General features: G+C 36.8%; 1 protein-coding gene across 5 annotated transcripts in view; it reads left to right on the top strand.

Moving 5' to 3' along the window:
- The window catches only part of CD47 (CD47 molecule), a 58,231-nt gene that overhangs the window by 25,375 nt on the left and 13,121 nt on the right, over positions 1 to 19,735 (top strand). For 4 of the 5 annotated variants that reach the window (XM_029214183.1, XM_029214184.1, XM_029214182.1 and 1 more), the window contains exons 4-7: positions 15,442 to 15,549; positions 16,739 to 16,831; positions 17,872 to 17,964; positions 19,312 to 19,404. In XM_029214183.1, coding sequence (XP_029070016.1) covers positions 15,442 to 15,549; positions 16,739 to 16,831; positions 17,872 to 17,964; positions 19,312 to 19,404 — 387 coding nt within the window. Of the gene's footprint in view, positions 1 to 15,441; positions 15,550 to 16,738; positions 16,832 to 17,871; positions 17,965 to 19,311; positions 19,687 to 19,735 lie in introns of those variants that run through there. The other variant, XM_029214181.1, reaches the window with a different exon arrangement.

Genomic DNA, 19,735 nt, shown 5'->3' with positions numbered 1-19,735 from the left:
GACAACATCAAGTATACTAACATTCACATTATAGGGGTCCCAGAAGGAGGAGAGAGAGAGAAAGGGGCAGAAAATGTATTTGAAGAAATAATGGCTAAAACTTCCCTAATCTGGGGGATGAAAGAGATATTCAGGTCCAGGAAGCATAGAGAGTCCCAAGAAAGATGAACTCAAAGAGATCCACACCAAGGCATATCATGATTAAAATGACAAAAGTTAAAGATAAGAGAGTTTTAAAGGCAGCAAAAGAAAAGCAACACTAGTCACAATCGTGGGAATTCCCATAATGTTATCAGCCAATTTTTCAGCAGGAATTTTACAGGCCAGAAGGGAATGACATGCTGTATTTAAAATGCTGAAAGGAAAAATCTTACCACCAAAAATATTCTACCTGGCAACATTGTCATTCAGAAATGAAGGAGAGAGAAAGAATTTCCCAGACAAGCAAAAACTAAGGGTTCATCACCACCTTACAAGCTGGTTCATAAACCAGCCTTACAATAAATGTTAAAGGGTCTTCTTTAAGTGGAGAAGGCAAGGTCATAACTGGAGATAAGAAAATATATGAAAGGAAAACTCTCACTGCTAAGGCAAATATATAGTAAAGGCAGTGGATTGTCACTTAAAAAGTGAATGTTAAATGACAAAAGTTGTAAAATCAAGTATAACTACAGTAAGTGTTATTTGTGTATACAAAATAGAATGATGTAAGTATGACATCAAAAACATAAAACAGGGTTGGGGGGAGTAAAAACATAGTTTTCAGAATGTGTTTGAACTTAAGTGACTATCAGCTTAAAGCAATCTGCTGTGTATATAGGTTCATGTATATAAACCTCATGGTAACCACAAACCAAAAACCTATAATAGCTACAGAAAAAGTAAAGAGGAAGGAACCAAAACACAAAGCTAAAGAAAATCATCAACCCATGAGGGAAGAGACTAAAAGATGAAAGGAACAGACAAGAACTACAAAAGCAACCAGAAAACAATTAACAAAATGACAATAAAAGTGCATACCTATCAATAACCACTTTCAATGTAAATGGACTAAATGCTCCAATCAAAAGACACAGGATGGCTGAATGGACACAAGAACAAGACCCATCTATATATGCTGCCTACAAAAGATTCACTTCAAACCTAAAGACATACATGCACTGAAAGTGAAAGGATGGAAAAATATGTTCCTTACAAATGGAAACAAAAAGAAAGCTGAGGTAGCAGTTCTGATATCAAGGAAAATAGACTTTAAAACAAAGACTTTAAGAGAAGACAAAAAAAAAAAAAGGTGTTACATAAGGATAAAGGGATCAATCCAAGAAGAGGATATAACATTCATAAGTATGCACTCAACAAAGGAGCACCTAAATATATAAAGCAAGTAGTATAGGAAAATTGACAATAATACAATAGCTGGGGACTTTGATACTCCACTTACTCAGTGGATAGATCATCTACACAGAAAATTAATAAGAAAATATTGGCCTTAAATGACACATCAGACTTGATGGAATTAATAGACTTACATAGAACATTCCATTCAAAACCAACAGAATACACACTCTTTTCAAGTACATGTGAAATACTCTCCAAGATAGATCACATGCTAAGCCACAAAACCAGTCTCAGTAAATTTAAAAAGATTGAAATCATATCAAGCACCTTTTCCTATCACAACAGTATGAAACTAGAAATCAGTTACAAGAAGAAAAATGGAAAAAACACAAACAAGTGGAGGCTAAACAACATGCTACTAAACAACCATTGGGTCACTGAAGAAATCAAAGAGGAAATTAAAAAATACCTGGGACAAATGAAAATGGAAACACAATGATCCAAAATCTTTGCATTGCAGCAAAAGCAGTTCTAAGAGGGAAGTTTATGGTGATACAGGCCTACATCAAGAAATAAGAAAAATCTCAAATAAACAATATAACCTTATACCTAAAGGAACTAGAAAAGAGGAACCAACAAAGCCCAAAAGTAGTAGAAAGAAGGAAATAGTAAGGATCAGAGCAAAAATAAATGAAAAAAAAGACTTAAAAAAAAAACAGTAAAAAAAGATCAGTGAAACTAAGAGCTGTCTTTTTGAAAAGAAAAAATTTATGAACCTTTAAGCCAGACTCATCAAGAAAAAAAGAGAAAGGGCCCAAGTAAATAGAATAAGAAATGAAAGAGAAGTTACAATTGACACCACAAAAATACAAAGGATCATAAGAGATTATTACTAACAGTTATACACCAGCAAATTAGACAACCTAGAAGAGATACATAAATTCTTAAAAACACACAATCTTCCAAGACTGAATCAGGAAGAGATAGAAAATCTGAGCAGTCCAATTACTGGAAGTGAAACTGAATTAGTAATCAAAAAACTCTGAACAGACAATAGTCTGGGAGCAGATAGTTTCACAGGTGAATCTACTAAACATTTAAAGAAGAGTTATTACCTATCCTTCTCCAGCTATTCCAGAAAAATAGAAGAAGGAATACCCTCAAATTTGTTCTGTGAGGCCAGATTTACCCTGATACTAAAACCAGTCAAAGACACTAGAAAAAAAAATAAATACAGGACAATATCCCTGATGAACATAGATGCAAAAATCCTTGACAAAATACTAGCAAAACGAATTCAGCAGTACATTAAAAGGATCATAGGCCACAATCACGTGGGATTTATCCCAGGAACGCAAGGATGTTTCAATATCCACAAATTAATTTAACATGATATGCCACATTAGCAAGACAAAAGAAAAATATCATTTGATTATCTCAATTGATGCAGAAAGAGCAGTTGACAAAATCCAACATCCATTTATGATAAACACTCAACAAAGTAGGTGTACCCAAGATAATAAAGGCCACGTATAACAAACCCACAGCTAACATCATATTCAATGGAGAAAAACTGAAGGCTTTTCCTCTAAGGTCAGAAACAAGACAGGATGCCCACTCTCACCACTTTTATTCAACATTGTATAGGAAGTCCTAGCCACAGCAATCAGACAAGAAAAGAGGTAAAAGGCATCCAAATTGGAATGGCAAAAGTAAAACTGTCATATTTACATATAACATGATGCTACATATAGAAAAGCCTAAAGACTCCATGGAAAAAATGTTAGAACTGGTAAATGAATTCAGTTAGTGGTAGCATACCAAATCAATATACAGAAATCTGTTGTATATCTATGTATTAAGAATGAACTATCAGAAAGAGAAATTAAGAAAGCAGTCCCATTTACAATTGCATCAAAAAAAATAAATTTAACCAAGGAGGTGAAAGACCTATACTCTGAAAACTATAAGACACTGATGAAAGAAATTGAAGACAACACAGACAAATGGAAAGATATTCTGTGCTCATAGCTTGAAAGAATTAATATCGTTAAATTGTCCATACTACCCAAAGCAATCTACAGATTTAATGAATCTCTATCAGAATACCAATGGCATTTTTTAAAGAACTGGAACACATAATCTTAAAATTTTCATGGAAACACAAAAGACCCTGTATAAACAATCCTAAGAAAGAAGAACAAAAAAAAAGAAAGAAAGAAAGAAAAACAAAGCTGCAGGTTATCACTCTCTTTGATTTCAAACTATACCACAAAGCTTTAGTAATCAAAACTGTATGTTACTGGCACAAAAACAGACACACAGATCAATGGAACAGAATAGAGAGCCCAGAAAGAAACCCACACACTTATGGTCAACTAATTTACAATAAAGGAGCCAAGACTATACAGTGGGAGAAAGACAGTCTCTCTTCAATAAATGGTGTTGGTAAAACTGGACAGGTATGTGGAAAAGCATGAAACTGGACTCCTTTCAGTAGTCTAAACTTTTAAACTTCATTTATTTGTTTGTTTGTTTGTTTATTGGCTGTGTTGGGTCTTCGTTGCCGCGTGCGGGCTTTCTCTAGTTGCGGTGAGTGGGGGCTACTCTTCGTTGTGGTGTGCAGGCTTCTCATTGTGGTGGCTTCTCTTGTTGCGGAGCATGGGCTCTAGGTGCGCAGGCTTCAGTAGTTGTGGCACATGGGCTCAGTAGTTGTGGCTCACGGGCTCTAAAGCGCAGGCTCAGTAGTTGTGGCGTATGGGTTAGTTGCTCCACGGCATGTGGGATCTTCCCAGACCAGGGCTTAAACCCGTGTCCCCTGCATTGGCAGGCAGATTCTTAACCATGGTACCAGGGAAGTCCCAAAACTTTTAAAATGTAAGATTTATTTCTCATCTCCCTATAGCACACTGAAATAGTCATTGAAGGCTAGTAAACATTTATATAAGGCAAGGAGTAATTAATGGCTGATTTCACTTATTTATTTTATTCACTAGTGCAACCTTTATAAAATGAAAGCTAGTAAAATATTGTAGTGGATTGACCTATTGTATATTTCATGAATTTTACTCAAAAGTTTAAGTCATGTGTATCTAAAGTGATACATAAAAATGGAAGGGAAATGACTGATTATGTACTCTAAGGATTCTTTTCAATGTATGGCACTCTGGAAATGCTTTGTGATTTCAAATCTGTTCTCAACTTTTGTTTAAAAGGGCAAAAAAGAGGAAGAAAGGGCTAAGGGAGAAAACTGTCAAGATATTTCACAACTCTTACTTTCAAAACAGTGTCTAAAATTCTTGTGGAAATTTTCTTAGAATTTCAGTAAGTCTTTTATATCAAGAAAAAGACTGGTATAGCACGAAGACCTTGTCCACTGATGTTAGGGAAAGCCTTTATCCCTATTGGCAGACTCAGGCCTTAAGGCCTATGTCATATGATTTAAATAGGCAATAGCCTTTTTCTAAGATCATGAAATCATTTCACTGAAGTGTGGTTTGTTGCATTTGGATTGATTGAACTGTGCTGATCGTGACATTACCATTAGTAACATATTATTTTTAGTGGACTGAACCAGGAGTGTGTTCACTATCAGCCATATTCTTACAAAATAAGCTTTACCATTGTTTTTCTGACTTAAAAAAAAGTAATACATATCACTTTAGGATACCTTATACAACATAGGAAGTCTAGAGAAAAAACAAAAATCATCTAGAGTCTCACAGCCTGGAAATAAACTATTGAGGTATTCTAGTGAATTTCTCCTTCCCTTTCTGTCTTTTTTCTTGAAAAAGGAAAAACCATAAATGGACTCATATAGCTTACATACTTGTAAATGCTGATTTGCCTCCCGTGTTTTCAGAAGTCTTTTTGTAGTTGCCTGTGCTCTACTTTTATGGATGTACTATAATTTACTTAACTCTCATCTTGATGGATATTAAGGATATTTCCAAATTTTCTTGATACTATGACAGTATCTAGTGTTACATACCTTTAGTATATACTAAAGGTATGTAACACTAGAAATGGCAGAGACGGTATTTTAAGCCTCATGATACATGTTGCCAACATGTTTTCCAGCACCATTGTATCAATTACTACTGCAGGTGAGAATACTTGTCTTTCACCTCACAAGCTTGACATCATTATAATTCTAAAATCTTTGGTAATTCGATGGTTAAAAAAACATCATCTTAATTTTCATTTTTGTGTTAGGGTAAATGTTCTTTTTTATATGTATTCTATTGGTCATATTTTTGGGGGGGCCATGCCTTGTGGGATCTTGGTTCCCTGACCTGGGATCAAACCCGTGCCCCCTGCAGTGGAAGCACGGAGTCCTAAACACTGGACCAGCAGGGAACTCCCTTCTATTGATCATATTTTAAGGAATGTGATCATAAACCTAAAAAAATATTTTAGTGGCAATTTTTTCTTGTAAATAATTTTTTAACATCTTTATTGGAGTATAATTGCTTTACAATGGTGTGATAGTTTCTGCTGTATAACAAACTGAATCAGCTATACCTAAACATATATCCCTTTATCCCCTCCCTCTTGCATCTCCCTCCCACCCTCCCTATCCCACCCCTCTAGGTGGTCCCAAAGCACCAAGCTGATCTCCCTGTGCTATGCAGCTGCTTCCCACTAGCTATCTGTTTTACATTTGGTAGTGTATATATGTCCACATAGTGGCAATTTTTTAATTAGGCTCATCTTAGAACAAGTAAATGTAGTGTGTGTGTGTGTGTGTGTGTGTGTGTGTGTGTGTGTGTGTGTAGGAGGTACTTATATACTTGATTCACCCAGCCTGCGCTCACATTTAAAGGTGTTTTTGATAATAGTACCTAAATATTTGTAGAGCTCTTGCTTTGTGTGATAGGCACTATGCAAAGTACTCTACATCTGAAATCATATTTACTTCTTTCAGGAACTCTATGGGGATAGATACTGTTGTTATCATTCCCATTTTATAGACAAGAGACAGAGGCACAGATTGGTTAGGCAGTTTGCCCACCATCACCCAACTGTTTCTTGGTAGTACTGGGATTTGAAACAGTGCTATTTACCACTACATTATAGTGCCTCCCTGTCTTGAAATTATTTCGAATGTGTTTTTGTTTTCTTTTCTCAAGAAGGGTGAACCTATATCTGGATATACACACTGAGTAAAAGAAACTGTTGTTTATAGAGTAGAATGTGGACCCACTTTATTTATTCAATAAATGTCTTTTGACAGGGTACCTACTGATTACTAGGCACTGGGCGGTATGCTAGAGATGAAGTGAAATGTAAATTGCCCCTGGCTTTGTAGCACTGCTCTGTGCCTTCTGCCACATCTTCAGGATAGATATGAATCTAAATCTACTTCTCCCTTGGTACGCTTTGTAGGAGGCCTCCTGTTTATGGCCTGGGGATTCCACCAACAGGAAAGCCCCCTTTTTCCCCACTTGCTCCTTGGTTTTGCATTTTTTATATCAAGAAAAAGACTTGGGGCTTCCCTGGTGGCGCAGTGGTTGAGAGTCCGCCTGCCGATGCAGGGGACACAGGTTCGTGCCCTGGTCCGGGAAGATCCCACGTGCTGCAGAGCGGCTGGGCCCATGAGCCATGGCCCCTGAGCCTGCGCGTCCGGAGCCTGTGCTCCACAACGGGAGAGGCCACAACAGTGAGAGGCCCGCATACCACAAAAAAAAAAAAAAAAAAAAACAATAGAAAAAGACTTGAATCAAGTCTTTACACGCTCTAAAGTATTAATAGTAACTCAGACCCATGACTTTCTAAGTTTCTAGTTCCTTTTAACTTTTTCTGTACTTGACCTCAGGGGGTTTCTCTCTGGTTTTTCTAGCTCTGAGTGTCATTCTTTTTGGTGATCCAAGATAAAACCTAAACCTTCTGTCAGCTAAAAATCCAGTTATGACAGCAGATTATGCTTTCACTTTGAGGAGAAAGAGTTTCTTTATACCAGAACTGTATCTTGAACTGTATCTCAGGATGCCATCGATCCTACTGAGAAAGAAGCCTTGAGAAGACTTCTAAACTCTGGAAGCCAAGCCAAGGGGTCCCAAATGTGGTGAGCCTTAGACCACATTTTGAAGACAAAGGTCTCTCACAGGAAAATGTTCCTAAATACCTTTGCCTTTAACTTTAACTTACAAGCTTTTAAGCAGAATCTTACGCTTAGCAAACAGCTCAGAGAATCCTAGAATCAAACACTGAGCCTTAACCAAAGTAACAATTTTCTTAATAGTATTACATTTCAGGTATTTTGTTTTTGTTCTGAAAACTGTACCAACTCAGTTTTCCACTGCACTGACAATTATGTTCCTGGCTGATTTTCAGGGTTGTCCTTCCTTACTCTTTGACAATATAACAGGTATTTTCTATCATTTAGATGTTTGATGAATGATTTCAATTGCTGCCCATCAACCCTGTAGTTTTTATAGGATTAAGGTTCAACTTCATATCAAGAACTGGATAACATCAGGGAAGGGGAAGGGGAAGCTGGGACGAAGTGAGAGAGTGGCATGGACATATATACACTACCAAATATAAGATAGATAGCTAGTGGGAAGCAGCTGTATAGCACAGGGAGATCAGCTCGGTGCTTTGAGACAACCTAGAGGGGTGGATAGGGAGGGTGGGAGGGAGATGCAAGAGGGAGGGGATATGGGGATATATGTATACATATAGCTGATTCACTTTGTTATACAGCAGAAACTAACACACCATTGTAAAGCAATTATACTCCAATAAAGATGTTAAAAAAATAACTGGATAACATGTTGAAATTCTTTGAGATAGGAGTATCTATTCTTATTTTTTCTTCTTTAGAACTGTTGTATTATTCAGTGAATCCCTGCTTTACACAGAACTGCGGGACTATAAACATGACCATATAAGCTGAAACTCTGCAAAACGATCTAATAATAAATGCCAAAATTTACTATAGTTCCGTGACCTTTAAACTTTTTGTCAAAACATTAAAACCTCTCTTACTGTCAGTAATAAATGTATTAGGAAATGAAAAAAATAGTAAAACTAATATTTAGTACATGATAAATTAAAACATAAAAAACATTGAGAATTGAAGAATTTTATCAAGGGTAGTTTGAAAAATGCTTGCCTCTTCTTCTCATATAACTGAATACAGAGCAAGCATCTTGTCTATGCCTTGGTGAATTGTCATACTCCTTTCTAAGATCGAATCAGCTTCCATCACTTTCAATGTCATGAACTATCCATCGCAAAGAATTCCTTTCATGTGAAGTTTTTCTGCCAGAGTCACATCCTCTGGGACATCTTTATTCTTTGTCACAGCCGCCTCATTGTCCTCATGTATGCCAATAAGTTCACTTTTACTAAGTTCTTCTGGCTGCATATCTAGACTCTCTTGAACGGCAGTAGTGTTGACATTCCACAGTCAGCTATTCTGTAACCCCAGTTACCTTCTATTCGAATTTCGCTTCCAGCATTATCACATCTCGTCTCTTTGCTCCCTCACCTTTATTGCCCTGTTTCCTGTTTTGATTATCCATTGTAAAATGTTGCAGTGGCTTATGACTGGGAGACAGGAGGTAACACAACATATGCTTTGCTGTCTGTGCGTGAATTGAATAACAGATGTGCAGTGACCAGTCACCAGCAGTCTTTGAAAAGGGTAACATGAGTGGTCACTGATCATGATGCATATCTGTTATTTATGTAGTGATTTGTGAATTGAAGAGATATCAGAGAAGTTTACACTTTATGCAATTACGCAGTTAATATATTGTGAACTCTGTTTTGGGGGGACTTGTGTTATTTAACTAAATGATGGTAACTGAAATTCATGCATGTCAGAACCGGGCAAGGAGAGGACAGCTGTCATTTATTTCAAATTTGTGCATTCTAGGCATCTTTCATTTCGTTTTCTAACTTTCTAGTCCCTGCTCAAGATTATTCCTTCCACAAGGATTTTGGTTACTGCACAAGGGTCTCTACAGAAATTGGTTAGGGGTCTCTATAGAAATCATTGTTGGAAAATTCAAGGAAAAAAATTCTCCATCACAACAGCCTTGAGATCCTACTAAGTCCTTGAGTGCAATCTTGAGGAGTAGCTTAATATTGAACGTGATTAGGCCATGAAAACACATTTAAAAGAAGTAGTGGAACAGAATTTCATTGTAGATTAGAAAAATCATTCTGACCGAAGTAAAGACGTATACTAACTGCACCAGGAAATTTCTGTCCGCAAAGGTAAAGTATCATCATGATAGATATTATTACAAAGAATTCTATTAAATAATCTTGGACTCCCATTGCTTTCCCTTGGTCCTGTCCACATAATTATCAAATTCTGTTATTAAATCGTGTTTTTATACACTGATTTTATTGTGGAAGGAACTGAACAAAACTATAGCTTAGCAGTATACTCTTTTGTAGAAATACAGTTGCTATTCCTTTGACCCTTTCCCAATTCAAACGTCCCAACTTCCTGCATATATTCTGAAGGTGTGGCACCATGCACAAGACCAGGAATGTTTGGAACCAAGGAAAGGAAGTTAGTGTGTTAGGCATCATCTTCTTTTATCTTTTATATTCAAAGTACTTCAAAGCCCAGGCTTCATAAAGATTGGGCTCTTTTATTGCCGGGTCCTGTAGACTGGGAATGCGATTTCTAGTCAGTCTTCATTTTGACAAAATTATTTCATCGAAACAAGTTGGATAGTATATGGAGTCCATTATAAAATTATTTTACTCTCCTTCTGGCAAGTAATCAGTTTATTATTGGCATTAATATTCATTTTTATCCAGCACCAGTTTCACAAAGCCTTCACTGTTTTTTTAATGTGTGTTAAATATTTTTAAAATAGTAATTTTAATTTAATTTAATAAAAAATTTGAAATTGTAATTTTATTTTAAAACTTATGAGATGTGCTTTATCCTGCATTGGAGACAATATTGATGTGCAGCTCACCAGAAACCAAAAACATTCTAAAATTACTTTCCGAGAGTTATCAGAAGATAGCACTGTAATAATAAAATCAAACGTGTCTCCCTTTATGATTTTTCCTTTTTTTTTTTTTTTTTTTTTGTGGTAGGCGGGCCTCTCACTGTTGTGGCCTCTTCCGTTGCGGAGCACAGGCTCCAGACGCGCAGGCTCAGTGGCCATGGCTCACCGGCCCAGCCGCTCCGCAGCATGTGGGATCCTCCCGGACCGGGGCACGAACCCGTGTCCCCTGCATTGGCAGGCAGACTCTCAACCACTGCGCCACCAGGGAAGCCCCGATTTTTTCCTTATTTGATGTGCATTTTACCTCACTGTTTAACCTTCCTGTTTGCCACTAACTCACTAATCACTTGGTAAGGGATCATTTAAATGTCATGCATTATAACAGGCATTGAGTTCATGGATTTTAGGGTTTTGTTAGGTGGACTTCAGCCTGTATGGATCTATGTGGGCTTATTGAATACCATCTTTGGGGTGTCATTAAAACTAAGATGATAGTTTTATTTGATCTCCAAGTTGAGCCTGGTAATTTCACTAGACTTCTTCTGCCACAGCCTGCATTCTCTCTCGTATGTGCTTTATGTCAGTGACAAGGAGACAAGAAAACCTTAATGGAGTATCTATTCATAGTATTCGCCACGTTTCTTCAGGTGGCTAGAGGGACATGTCATTTCTCTGTTCGCATGAATCTGAAAGATTAAATACATAATAGGGCTTTCTTAGGCTAGGGTAGACCCACACCTTTTATTTAACTGGAGGAGAAGATCTGGGAGTAACACTTCCCATGACACATTCCCCACCAACACACACACTCATTCCCATATTAGAATGTCAGGAGCGCTGAGGCAGAATTACTTGTCTTGTTCACTGTCAGCACTTAGAATAGTGATTGTCACATAGTAGGTGCTCGATCAACTGTTACTGAATAAAGTAACCTCTACTCCTACCTCAATTTGGGCTAATAAAAGGGCCCAGTACATGGTGGGCACACAGTAAGTATTTATAGAGCAAGCAAATGAACAACCTATCTCATCTCTGAGAAGAAGCTGGCTAGATTTAATTACTTTATAGACGGTATAAAAGGGAAACTTTTAGAATTCCTAATTTGTTGAAAAAACTTGACATTGTCTCCCCATATATTTGGTATTCCCGTGTCAGGCAGCACTAAGTTTATAAGTATCTATTAAAAATGTAAGTACCAACCATACCCAATGTTGGTCAGAATGTGGAGCAACAGGAACTCTCATACATTGCTGGCGGGAGTGCAAAATGGTACAGCCTCTTTGTAAGACAGTTTGGTGGTTTCATGTAAAACTAAATGTACTCTTTCCATATGATCCAGTAATCGTGCTCCTTGGTATTTACCCAAATGGAGTTGAAAACTTAAGTCCACACAGAAACCTACACATGGATGTTTATAGCTGCTTTCTTCATCATTGCCAAAACTTGGAAGCAACCAGGATATTCTTCAATAGGATAATGGATACACTGGGTGGTACATCCCGACAATGGAATATTATTCATCACTGAAAACAAATGAGCTGTCAATCATGAAAAGACATGGAGGAACCTTAAATACATATTCCTAAGTAAAAGAAGCCAATCTGAAAAGGCTACATACTATATGATTCCATCTATAAAGCATTATGGAAAAGGCAAAACTATGCAGACAATTAAAGACACAGACCTACTAGAGAATGGACTTGAGGATATGGGGAGGGGGAAGGGTAAGCTGTGACAAAGTGAGAGAGTGGCATGGACATATATACACTACCAAACGTAGAATAGATAGCTAGTGGGAAGCAGCTGCATAGCCCAGGGAGATCAGCTCGGTGCTTTGTGACCACCTAGAGGGGTGGGATAGGGAGGGTGGGAGGGAGGGAGATGCAAGAGGGAAGAGATATGGGAACATATGTATATGTATAACTGATTCACTTTGTTATAAAGCAGAAACTAACACACCATTGTAAAGCAATTATACTCCAATAAAGATGTTAAAAAAAAAAAAAAAGGTCAGTGGTTCCTAGGAGTGGGTGGTGGGGAGGAGAGATGCACAGGCAGAGCACAAAGGATTTTTAGGCAGTGAAGATACTTTGTATAATATATAATATTGGATATATGGCATTATAAATTTGTCCAAACCCATAGAATGTACAGCACCAAGGGTGAACCATAATGTAAACTATGGACTTTGGGTGATTATGATGGGTCAATGCAGGTTCATCCTTAGTAAAAAAAAAAAAAAAAAATGTATCATTCTTGTGAGTGAAGTTGATAATTAGGAAGGCTATGCATATGTGGGGGAAGGGAGTATATGGTAATTCTCTGTACCTCCCTCTCAATTTTGTTGTAAATCTGAAACTGCGCTTAAAAAAAAGTCTTTAAAAAATGTAAATACTGTATTTCCCCTATTTTATTTTGTGCATTGATTTCAGTACTTTTAGCTAAGGTCTATCGTTGAAAGCATGGGGATTTTTGCCAGAAAATCATACCAGGAAGTTTGATAAGAGCCTGCAGTTAAGAACACATTAAATTATCTTAATGCTAAATGTTCAGGGGATTACTTGAATTTATTTTCATTGTTACATTTAAAGTTTTGATAGGTTTGACAAATAAGAACAAATCCACTTATTAAAGGACAAGAACAGATCACACACACAAAAAAAATCCTTAAGGTTAGTGGGTTTTGTGGCATCTATATCAGATTCCTGACCATTTAGCTAGCTGGAAACATGACATCTGAACCTAGCAACAAGATACTTTCTCCAAACTTGCTATGGGACCTGCTAAAATGTGGCCATTGTAAGCAAAGAAAATGAGTGAAAAGAAACCCTTTTTAAAGGTTTACAAAAGAAAACATGAAGATAACCTTTCATTGCCTGTGGTTACTTAAGTAGACCCCATTAGTATATTTGTTAGAAATTGCTGCTTAATTTTGAGGAAGAGGTTAGGTAGCCTTGAAAATTAGTAGTTGAACCAATCAACAGGAATAAAAGCTACCTCCAAAAGGTTTTGAAAAGACCATTCTATGATAACAACCCTGTCAATAATAGCATTTTGTGGCACTTTATTTTTGTTTGTATTGTTGATATTATTTTTCTCCTACAGCTCTTGTAAGCCTGAAGAGATTGAATTTTATATGAGGTTCAAACTCTTATTTTTCTTAAGCATGGTGTAAGTCAGACTTTTTGTATGAATTTATACTGGACTCTAAGGTGAATTCTTGTTGCTTGATCTTTGTAGCTCTTTTATGTACTGAATTAAACCTAGAAGAGTCTCTTATGAATGTTTGATTGATTGTGAAGTACATTTGAAACAGCTTCTATTTTATAACCCTTTTGCAGAACTTTCGGACTCTCTTTAAATAATAGTATACATGGGATTAAAATGGAAACATGGGATTAAAATGGACACATGTCTAGAGAAAGTTTCTTTTTCTATGTCTATGCCTTTTGTGACCTCTACACTGAATTTCATCCTAGCCAGTGTTTGACCCTAGAAAATAGGGAAGCCCCAAATCTTTGCCCTGTATGAAGGCAGGGACATGACTGAGTCATAGTCACATAAATTTCGAGGCTGGATGGATCAAATGAAAGTTTGGGGAGCTTGCTGTATTGTTTCTCACTCTTTTATGATTAATGTGGATTTCACTTACCTTCAGGACTGATTACTGATTGGCCCTCCATCTCCCTCTAAAGAGGAAGAAGTTGAGGTTACAATCTAAAGTATGAGTAGAGATTTTAAATTCAAGTGCCTGTATTATACTTTAAATACCTTAACCACAGGTTATAATCTAACCCTAGGTTATAATACCTTAAACATAGATTTTGTCATGGTCATTTAGGAGTTTATTTGTTGTTTTTACTATAATTGATCTGTTTATCATTTTAGTGGATGCAAATTAAATGCTAAACATAAAATTATTTAAAATTTCCCCCTCAGGACCATCGCCCATTGATAAATGGCATGGAGAGTACCGTGTGTAGAGGGAACAGCAGAATTTCATCATGCACTCTATTTATCTCTGCTACTCAGTCTGCTTTTAGGTTGCTTTTAACAACTTTCTTGGTGAAAAATTAGTTTTAATATTAACCAAAACAAAACCCAAAAGGTGAATATATGATAAAAATATAACATTTTTAGGCTTCTGCATTACATTATTCTTTTAGGGAAGCTGGATACTTGACAAAAGCGTAACACATACGTTAAGGCCTATTTGTAATTTATTTTTATGAAATTATTTTACTTGAACAATTAAAGCATTTCCCCCCACCTCAGGATTTCAAGAGGGTGTGATTTGTCCAATGTTTACTCTACTTTTTCAAAACAAAATGTCTAGATTTCCAGATGTTTACTAATTTTATGTAACGTGGAAGAAAGTTCTGTTTTTGTCGCTATTACTAATTAGCCAGTTATTTCTCATCAGCAATGTGTATATTAGTTGTAAACCTGAGGCAGTTCTGCTTCTCAGGGGACATTTGACAATGTCGGGAGATATTTTTGATTGACGCAGCTTGGAGGCTGTTACTGGCATGTAGTGTGCAGAGGCCAGGGATGGTACTAAACATTCTGTAATGCACAGAGCAGTCCCTAACAACAACAACTTATCTGACCCAAAATATTAATAATGCCACGATTAAGAAAGGCTGATAGGGCTTCCGTGGTGGCGCAGTGGTTGAGAGTCCGCCTGCCGATGCAGGGGACGCGGGTTCGTGCCCCGGTCCAGGAAGATCCCACATGCCGCGGAGCGGCTGGGCCCGTGAGCCATGGCCGCTAAGCCTGTGCGTCCAGAGCCTGTGCTCCGCAACGGGAGAGGCCACAGCACTGAGAGGCCCACGTACCGCAAAAAAAAAAAAAAAGAAGCCTGATATATATAACTTCATAAAGTGTCATCTATAAATTCAGCATCCATATTTATACTGCCATGACACCACTTAGCCACTGACATATTGTGAAAAAGATTTGACACGGCTTGACATGATGTGAAGGACTTGTTCCTCAAAGGTTATTCAATTGTAGTAAGTTATCAGTTTAATCTTTGCACCTTGTAAGTTACAGAAATGGCTTTACTTCTTGTGATTGAGTTCATGTAATTCTTTGTGTTTTTTTTTTTAAGCGCTTAAATATAAATCCAGTTATACGAAGGAGAAAACCATTTTTCTATTAGTTACTGGACTAGTGCTCACTATCGTTGTCATTGTTGGAGCCATACTTTTCATCCCAGGTAAGATATAAATTTATTATGAGGGAAAGCAAGATTGATAAAGTTGAGGGCATTTCTGGGGAGGTGCATATTAGTTTCCTAGGGCTGCTGTAACAAATTATCACAAACTGGGTATTTTAAAACAATAGAAATTCTCTCACAGTTCTGGAGGCCATAAATCTGAAATAAAGATGTTATCGGGGCCATACACCCTCGGACACTCTAGGGGAGAATCCATTCCTTGCCTCTTCTACCTTCTGGTGTATCTGGCAATCTGTGCAGCTCCTTGGCTTGTGGCAGCATAACTCTGATTTCCTCCGTGGTCACATTGTCTCCTCCTCCGCTCCATGTCTCCACTTAATTTCCCTCTGTCTCTCTGTTACAAAAATACCTGTCATTGGATTCAGGACCCACCTGGATAATCCGGGGTAAGCTCCTTCTTTCAGATCCTTAGCTTAATCATACCTTTTACTATATAAGTTAATATTCACAGATTCGGGGGATTTGGAGGTGGACATACCTTTAGGGCCACCACTCAACGCACTCCAGAGGCACACTTCATTGGCCAATACCTGGAAGTGGGAACAAATGTGGGAAGCAAATCTATCTGAAATTGCAGTTGCCTGTGAAGGATGGCAGTGTGAGTGGGAAATAAGGGTCTGCAGCACATGGAAAGAGCAGCAGAGACAGGCTGGGACTCACAAGTGTAAACTGTAGAAAGCCTTTGTTGTTTTTTGAGCAGAATACAGTATAGGTGTAATGTTTAGGAACATAAATTTGGCACCTCTGTTTGCAACTGGAGTTAGTAAAGACATGGGGAGGAAGGATATGAATCAGAAGACAACTTGAAAGAACAACTGCTTTGACTTTGGGACAGGTTGAATATAGCAAATGAAGGGAATGGTAAGAGATTCCAGAGTTTCTCACTGGAATTATGTAAGGTAGGTAAGAAGGGGGTAGAGCCAATTCAAGGTTTGACGTGTTGAGACTTATATGTTGACATTTAAATGTCTTAAGTTTGGTCTTGAATAATCAAAAAAAAGTCATTTATTTTATGTGAAGTTTTTGGGGAAATATATATTTTTAAACCTTTTGTAGTTTATAAGAGTAGTATTGAAATTAATACATTTAATAAATTAAATACTTTAACATCCCATAAGAATAGGAAGTATGTAGGAAAATATTAATTAGTATTTTTAATTTTTAACAGGTGAATATTCAACAAAGAATGCTTGTGGACTTGGTTTAATTGTAATTCCTACAGCAATATTAATATTACTTCAGTACTGTGTGTTTATGATAGGTGAGTATTTGTTATAGCATGATTTTGCCCACCTTTTTCATTTATAAAGCAGCAGTTTTGGTTAAAATATTCTTGTATGATTTTTTTTAACAACTCAATAGAAGTTGGTTTATTAAAAGATTTCCCAGGCTATTCTTAGTGATATTTTCCCCATATGGATTAATTTTAAGGTTAACTTCGGTTTTCAAGGCATTCAGTTATCTTGTAAAAAATGATTTTCATATACACTTGATATCAGTGGTTTTTAAAATTATGCTACATAATTTCTTAATGATTATCTTCATATTTTTATTTCAGTTTTTTGAAACTGTAAGTAGATATTAAACATGCCCTTTCTCTTCTTTTGCTAAGCCTCTCTGTTTAAAATTCTACAAAACAGGATTATAAATAACAAGTAATAGATTTATTTATTTCTTTTTGTTACTGGCAAATCTTTACATTGTAGTTTTAAAAAATGATGTAGATATCCAACTATAATTGATGTCATTTTCACTGCATTTTGGGAGTAAATCATTAATGTATTTTTTATATCATTAGAGTCTATTTTTTTCTGTTTACATGTTTAACTCTCAGCCTTAGAGCCTACCTCTGGCTTGCTGTACACTGGAGGGGTATTGATTTGTTATAAAATCACAGATCTAGGCACACGGATAGAGGTTCGGACGCTTACAGTGGCATGTTTGTGTAACGGTTCTCTCCACCAGAGCAATTCTGTGTGCGTGTGGCAAAGCCAGGCATAATAGCCATTCACGTGGTAAAATGCACAAGGGTGGTAAAAGCAGCACTGTTTTAAGATTCGGGGTAAAAACTGCCAGTCCACCTCAGCTCACTGTGAAAATTAAAGATTAGAATGTGTGTATCTGGATGGAGCTGACCGCTTATATGGAAAGGCATGGTTTAAATCACTGGAAAAGAATCTACCATCTGACAAGGAACTCCAGAGGCAGTCTTTGGTCATAGAATATTATTCTTGATTGCACAGAATACAAGTAGGAGTGATTGCTTTTTAAACACTCTGAACCCACTTTTCCTCTCTTCAGCTGTGGGGATGTCCTTCTTCACCATTGCCATATTGATCCTTCAAGTACTGGGCCACGTGCTCTCTGTGGTTGGATTCAGCCTCTGTGTCTCAGGTAAAAGTCTCATCCTTCTCTAGTCTCATTTTGTCTTGCCAGGGATTTCTCTTAGAGTTCTTCTTTCTGTTTCTTTTTCTTTCTTCTTCTTTTTTTTAATATATAGACTTTATTTTTTAGAGCAGTTTTAGGCTCACAGCAAAATTGAGTAGAAAGTACAGAGAGTTCCCATATACCCCACATAACAGCCTCCTCTGCTATCCCCCAGCCGAGTGGTAAATGTGTTACAGTTGTTGAACCAGCATTGCCATATTACCACCCAGAATCCATAGTTTACATTAGGGTTCATTCTTAGTGTTGTACATGCTACGATTTTGATAAATGTATAATGGCGTGGATCATAGTCATAGATATAATATCATACAATAAACTTTCACTGCCCTAAAAATCCTCTGTGCTCTGCCTGTTCATCCTCCCTCCCCCTAAACCCCTAGCAACCACTGTTCTTTTTACTGTCTTCGTAGTTTTGCGTTTTCCAGAATGTCTTATAGTTGGAATCATACAGTATTTTGCCTTTTCAGATTGGCTTCTTTTACTTAGTAACCGTGTCGTTTTGTGGCTTGATAGCTCTTTTCTTTTTAGCGCTGAATAACATTCCATTGTATGTATGTACCACAGTTTGTTTATCCATTCACCTATTGAGGGACAGCTTGGTTGCTTCTGGTTTGGGGCAATTAAGAATAAGTTGCTCTAGACATCCATGTGCATTTTTTTGTGTGGACATAAGTTTCAACTCAATTTGGGTCAATACCAAGGATTGCATTTGCTGGGTTGTACGTTAAGAATATATTTAGTTTTTTAACAAATTGCCAAAGTGTCTTCCAAGGTGGCTGTACCATTTTGCGTTACCACCAGCAGTGGATGAAAATTCCTGTCGCTCCACATCCTTGCCAGCCATTTGGTGCTGTGAGCTTTCTTTTAGAACTCTCATTTTCACCCCACTGAGAATAGTGCTTTCCACATTGCCATAAGAATATTGGCTGTATATGGCTTGTGGGCTGATTGTTCCAGCAGTCAAACTGCTATGCCTGTATTTGTGGGAGAGCTTTTAAAATAACCAGGCTCCATCCAGTTGGTTGGAGCCTTAGCTTTACACACTATTTTCCATTAGTCTTGGTGTGATAAGGTACATATTATACAGACAAAGGCTTTTTTCTTTTAGTAATTGGGAGTCATTTCACTGACTGACTTAATAGTGATGAACATATGTAGATAATTTTTGTTTCTTGATAATTAGAAAAAGAATCTCCTTAAAACTGAATATTATTACTGTTATTGCTAGTTCTTTTTTAAAAGTTCAATTATTTCATGTGAATTTCTAATATAGAATTTCATTTGTTTTTTCAGAGTGTACCCCAGTACATGGTCCTCTTCTGATTTCAGGTTTGGGTATTATAGCTCTAGCAGAATTACTTGGATTAGTTTATATGAAATGTGTTGGTAAGTCAACCTTATTGTTGTTAGCCTATGCCAGGAAAATGCTTTTGGTTAATTCTTACTGTTTAGGACCAAAGAAATGCATTGGTAACTCCAAAAATGAGAAAATACAGTGAATACTGCTGTATTTTTAAAATAAATTTGGAATTATTTGGGGGGCAATAAAAGAGGGTAGAAATCATATGAACTAATGAAAAGTTTAGATTATTAACTAGTTAAAAAGAAAACAGCTGTATGTTTTAGAATGTATAAACTTTTTTATACTAAATAAAAGGAGAGATTGTTGAGGATTCTTTTTTTTTAATTAATTAATTTATTTGTTAGTTTTGTTTTG

This window comes from Monodon monoceros, unplaced genomic scaffold (assembly GCF_005190385.1).
Source record: "Monodon monoceros isolate NGI ecotype Baffin Bay Population unplaced genomic scaffold, NGI_Narwhal_1 Super_Scaffold_11, whole genome shotgun sequence".
NCBI lineage: Eukaryota > Metazoa > Chordata > Mammalia > Artiodactyla > Monodontidae > Monodon > Monodon monoceros.
Note: the sequence above shows the minus strand (reverse complement) of the source record. Positions and strands in the feature narration are given on the sequence as shown.